Raw genomic sequence first — 5,620 nt, forward strand, 5'->3', positions numbered from 1 at the left:
CACAGGCGGGGGCTGGGCAGCAAAGCCAGGATGGGAAGGAGGGGCCGGCCGTGTGGCAGTGACCCTGTGGGGGAGATCAGCCCGAGCAGGGAGTCTGGGGTGTAGATGTGATGGATAAGGACCTTCCCAGGGGGTGGGACAGGCCCCTCCCCGGATCCCCTTCAGCCTGGGGTTCAGACGACCCCCTCCCGCACCAGGGCTGGACTCCTCCTCCACTGAGTTCTCCGCTGTCCCCGGGGAGTGCTGCCAGCAGGAGGGCCGCCAGGGGGCCCCTCCCTCCAACAACCCGTTGGCTCTGCATCTTCATCACAACCAGCCCCGTCTGCTGCCACCCAGACACGGGACTCACCATCCAGCCCCCTCCCTCTGGGCGCCGAGGGCTGGGCTGGGGGCGGGAGAGGGGCTGACGGCCCCCGACCCCTTGCTGTCACTTACAGATGGAGAGCCGGGCTCTGTCTGTCTCCATCGGTCTGTCCGTTCTCTGGTAGACATCCTGTTCCCACAGCTGCTCCCACCTCCCCTTCCTCCTCCCTGCAGACAGCTTAGTGGGCTGTGGGTGTGAATTTCCTCTGGGAGGGAGGGGCTGTTCCTTCTGGCAACGAGGCAGAGCTTGGGCGTGGGGAACAGGAAGCAGTGAGGGGGACGTCTGGGGGACCCTGCAGACCTGGGCTGAGGTCCAGCTCCCTCAGCCTCTCTCCCGGCTCACCTGCCGCTCCCCTGGCAACGCCACACGGGCCAGGGCGCCCGGGCCTGGAGGGCCCGGAGACCGAGAGCAAAGCGACTGCAGTCTCAGCTGCCGTGGCTGCATGTTAGGGGGAGCTCGGGGGAGCCTCCTGAGCCCCGTCTCCTCCCCTCTCCCCTCCTCCCCAAATACAGCTTCCTGCCCAGCACAAACTGTGCTCCCATTCTGTGGATGGGAGGCCTGAGGCCCAGAGAATCGACCGGGTATCTTGAGTGCCTTGCCCACGGGCTGTCAGCAGGAGCCAGCATGGCCGCTGCCCGCCCTGCTGTGCCCTGCCTGCTCCGGCTAGAGCACACCCCACCATCCTGAGCCAGGCCTGGTGCTAAGAGCTGTACCCCGACCGATGCCCACGGGCGGGAGGGGAAGCCGAGGCGGCAAGGAGCAGGGAACATACAGCACGGCCCCAGCCAGCCCCGGGCGGACCGTTGCCGCTGTGGGCACACAGGCCTTGGGAACAGAAGCGCGCGAGGCCCTGCCTGGTGGAGACAGACCTTAGGCAGAGAATGTCACGTGTGCCAGTGCCGGGAATGGACACGGTGAGACGCTGCCATCCTGGCGGGAGGCATGTGGGATGGGGCCAAGCAGACCCTGGTGCCCACTCTCCAGCACCCCCTCCGCCCGCGCCGCCCTCCTGGCCTGTGCAAATTGCCTGTCCCCTGTGGTTCCCGCTAATGAAGAGCCACTCCGCCCGCCAGAGCCGGGCTGCGTCCAGCTGGTACTGAAAGAGGCGCCTCTGAGCGTGATGGTGGTGCCTGTCCCCATTCCTGTCTCTCACGCACCCCACCGTGTCCCTCTCAAGATAAACTGGAGGCAAAGCTAGTGACTGCCCTTCCCCCTGCCCCAGCCCCAGAGGAGCGCCTCCTCCAGGCAGGCCTCCACTCCTGGCCCTGTCCTGGGCACAGCAGATTAGGGGACAACTAGGGCCCAAGGCTACTCTCAAGACACACTGGTTGGCCCCGGTGAAGGTCAAGTTCTGGACCAGGCTGGGGAAGCAAGGAGGGCTTCCTGGAGGAGACGGCGTCAGCCTGGAGAAGGAAGAAAAGGCGGGTGGGAGCTGACTGCAGTGGGGTGGGAAGTGGCGAGTGGGAGAGGACCAAGCGTTTTGAGAAATGTGGCTGTGAAGGGGAGGAGAGACAGGGCAGCAGCTGGAGGGGAAAGGGAGGTTCCGGGTGGTCGTTTTTAACAGGAGACGCTAAATGTCCTTAAAAGCTGGCTGGGAAGTGACGGCTGAGCAGGGGTGGCCACTGGAGAAGCAAGAGGATGAGGAACAACAGGCAGGAAGGGGCTGGGCTGGCCAGGTGGGGTGGCGGCCAAGAGCACTCGCCCCGGGAACAGACGCGGAAACCCGGGAAGGGGCGGTGGCTTGTCCTGGCGCACAGACCCTCTGGGGCCACGGCCGGCTGGGGCCTGCACGCCAGGTGCCTCCGGGCCGAGGGGGAGAGAGGAGCGAGGGATCCTTCAAGGAGCCCAGGGCCCACTTTTTGGTGGAAGAAAGGCCACGTGGAAGTACAGGGCGGCGTGCTTTCCGAAGCGAAGATCAGGCCTTGCTGAGCGCCCTCGTTCTCCTGGGGAAGCGGCCGCAGCGCCCCTCACAAAACTCTTACCAACCCCGCCGCCAAGCAGTCCTTCCCCCGTCTAACCTGAGTCTCCTGGCCATGGCTGAGCCAGCTGCCTCTGTGCAGGCCCCCCCACCCCACCCCTGTTCCTGGAGCAGGCACTGCAGCCCCCCAGGACTGCAGGCCCGGCCAAGCAGCCCCTCCAAATCCTGACCTGCAAGAAACCATGGACTGTGACAGCCACATGTGCAGAACCTGGCCTGGTTAATCTGCTTCATTAAAGGCACTAATTAATTGGCTTAATTAAAAGGGTAACCTGGAAGCCGGCAGAGCTACCTCCTCACAAAGCATGAGGCTGTGCAAAGGCAGCCCCGGAGCTGAAGAGGGGAGCCCCCCAGCCCCCTGCATGCCCATCCTGGGGTCCCGAGCCCAGCCCCTGACTTCCTGCAGCTCTGAGCCAGCACACCGACCCTCTCCCGGCCCCACACCCCCCTCAGTGGGCTCAGCACGCTGGCGGGAAGCGCACACCCCACGTCCACACGCGTCCCTCGGCTGCCGTTAAGAGCCCAGAGTGTAAGCGGCTGTTACTAGGCTGAGCGCAGGCAGTTGCAGCCCATAAAGGTTAACAGGCGGGGAGGGAGCGCAGCCTGGCCACACGGCGCCTGGCGGGGGGCTGAGTGGGCTCTAGTGGGGGCCCTCCTGGCGCCGGGGCAGAACTCCTCCTGGTAAAGAGCCCCTGGGCCAGCAGCTTCCACAGCCACGGAGCCCTGGGGGGACTGGGTTTCAGTGCCGGCCCCACCGCTGAGGCTGGTGGCTGTGGCCCCTTGGCCTCTCTGAGACCCCCCTACCCCCTCCCCCCCTTCTTCCTTTGCAGAACACCTGCCTGGGGGCCTGGCAGCTTCCCCCCCAGCTCAGAGGAGAGAGTGCTGGGATCGATTAGCCATGTCTGCCCGGGCAGCAGGGAAGGCGTGTGGGTCCTGTGCCACCCTGTCCCATCCTGCCACTCTGTGCCACCGCCTCGAACCCCTCCCACGGGAAGAAAACCATTCTCACAGCTCAGAAAGCTTAGCAGACAGTATTCGTGTGTGCTTCCCGTCACCCCTCAAGATCCGGACCTGAGCGTCCCCCGTTTGGAATGGAGGCTGGGGGGCCTGTCCAGATCCATGCCCTGGCCCTGAGGGAGGAGGGTGAGGGCACCCTCCAAGGAGGAATCGGCTCTGGTGTGAGGATCCTGCCCTGCTTCTCCCCCAAACTCTGCCAGAGACGCCACCGAGCTCATGGGCAGCGCCGCCTCTCCTCGGAGCAGAAATGCCACAAACACGAGCCCGGTGCCAGGGACCAAGCCGCCCTGGAGCGTCTCCCACTGCCTCTCGCAGCCCCGCGGGGGGGGGACAGGCAGGACCTCAGGATGGGGTGGCCGTGGCCCCCGATCCAGAGGAGCCCAGTGAGGTGCCAGGATCCCTGGGGGACAGGCCGGGAGTGAGACCAGGGGCCCCAGGCACTCTGTCCATCGTTTGGGATGAATTAGGGTTCCGTGAGGCTGGGAGGAAACGCTGAGGGTCCGAGCCCCAGCCCTGCCCGTCTGCTGGACTTGGCTATGGGGAGCGTGGGGAGACGCCAGCCTCCGCCTGCTGCCCCGTGCACTGTACCGAGGCTCACAGGGACCCTGAGCTCAGAGGGAGTGCTGTCTGGGCCCGGGGCCGGGGTGCACGCCGGCGGCGCCCAGGCCGCTCCCACGCCGGAATTGCATTAGTGCTGGCGTGTGGCCGTCTGTCAGACCTGACACATTTAGTTTCCACGCAAGCAGCTGTGAGCCTGCTCGGCCGTCAGCTCTGCTGCCCGCCTGGGAGCCGAAGCGGGTTCCACGCAGGTGCCCCCTGCCCTGTAATGAGGAGATTCAATCAGTGCCAGGCCCTGGGGAGCAGGGGCTGCCGCATGCCTCTCACCACAGGAGGTGCCAGTCCAAGCCGCCAGGGCCCCCTGCCTCCGCCGCAGCTCCTGCCTGGTCTGCAGACCAGGCACCCACCCAGGTGCCCACTGGGCATCCAGAGGGCTGCCAGCGCTGGTATCTTCCCAGAGCTACTTCCCCCGGAGGGACCGCCCCGTCCTGCCCACTTCGTCCTGTCTTGGCGCCCTGGCCCCATGTTACAGATGAGGAAACTGAGGCCTAGAGGGGGCTCGGTCAGTGGCCAAGGGCTCTGGAGCTGTACTCTGAGGGTGGCACCCATGACGTCAACCCCCACCCAAGGCAGTGGGCACAGTACCTGGGACCAAACCCCTGGAGCGCATGGTGGGGACATCAAACTGTGCCCTGGCAATGCTGAGTGATAAGGGTTAGGGACGGGGACCGAGGGGAAAGGCCAGGCCCCCACAATGAGAAGGCCTCAGAGGTGGGGCAAGAACCAGGCTGGAGCCCAGGAGGCCCGGCTCAGACACCGGGGCAAGGCCAGTCGGCCTCTGCTTCCCTCTGAGTCAGAGCCGCCTGGGACCCGGCCCTCACTCCCACCCCAACAGGCGTGTGCGGGCTGCTGGGCCCTAAGAACCTGGCTGTCTCTCCCCCATTAGAATCCTCAGGTGCAGGGCGCGGGCTGGGCCGCCTGGAGCCCCGCACGCTCCAGGTAGGTTGGGCCCCTGATCAGGCGTGTCCAGGAGGCAACCGACGCTGTTTCTTTCTCTCTCTCTCCCCTCCTCCCCTTCCTCTCTCTAAACACATCCTCAGGTGAGGATTTTTTTTTAAGTTCTGGAGCTCTTGAGAGAGACCCAGCAAACCCCTTAAGGATATGGGGGAAGGTCTTAACTTCACAGAGCCTCAGTTTCCGCATCTTTAAAATGGGGCAACAGCCGTAACTGGTTTGGCTCAGTGGATAGAGCGTCGGCCTGGGGACTGAAGGGTCCCAGGTTCGGTTCCGGTCAAGGGCATGTACCTTGGGTGCGGGCACATCCCCGGTGGGGGGTGTGCAGGAGGCAGCTGATCCATGTTTCTCTCTCATCGATGTTTCTAACTCTCTATCCCTCTCCCTTCCTCTCTGTAAAAAATCAATAAAATATATATTTTTTAAAAAGATAATAAAACGGTGCAACAACTGCGCAATCCGTAGAGCTGCTCGGAGGGATCCCCGAGATGATACGCATAAATGCCTAATAAAACGGGGCAACAACTGCGCAATCCGTAGAGCTGCTCAGAGGGATCCCCGAGATGATACGCATAAATGCCTATCAGCAGACAGACGGCAGGAGTTCCCCAAATGGCAGCAGACACTATTGCTGTGCTATTGCTATTATTATTATTATTAATTAATGCTCTGGCTTCCCCCCCCCCTCC

At 63.9% G+C, this 5,620-nt stretch overlaps 1 protein-coding gene across 2 annotated transcripts in view; it reads left to right on the forward strand.

Moving 5' to 3' along the window:
* Positions 1 to 5,620, forward strand: part of MACROD1 (MACRO domain containing 1) — a 185,577-nt gene that overhangs the window by 111,145 nt on the left and 68,812 nt on the right. The window contains exon 4 of one of the 2 annotated variants that reach the window (XM_006771632.2): positions 3,173 to 3,432. The exons of the other annotated variant lie outside the window; for it this stretch is intronic. Within the exon in view, the coding sequence (XP_006771695.1) occupies positions 3,173 to 3,417 (245 nt within the window). The 3' untranslated portion in view covers positions 3,418 to 3,432. Of the gene's footprint in view, positions 1 to 3,172; positions 3,433 to 5,620 lie in introns of those variants that run through there. 2 annotated transcript variants of the gene reach the window in all.

Source organism: Myotis davidii, unplaced genomic scaffold (assembly GCF_000327345.1).
Source record: "Myotis davidii unplaced genomic scaffold, ASM32734v1 scaffold425, whole genome shotgun sequence".
In the NCBI taxonomy this organism is placed as follows: Eukaryota; Metazoa; Chordata; class Mammalia; order Chiroptera; family Vespertilionidae; genus Myotis; species Myotis davidii.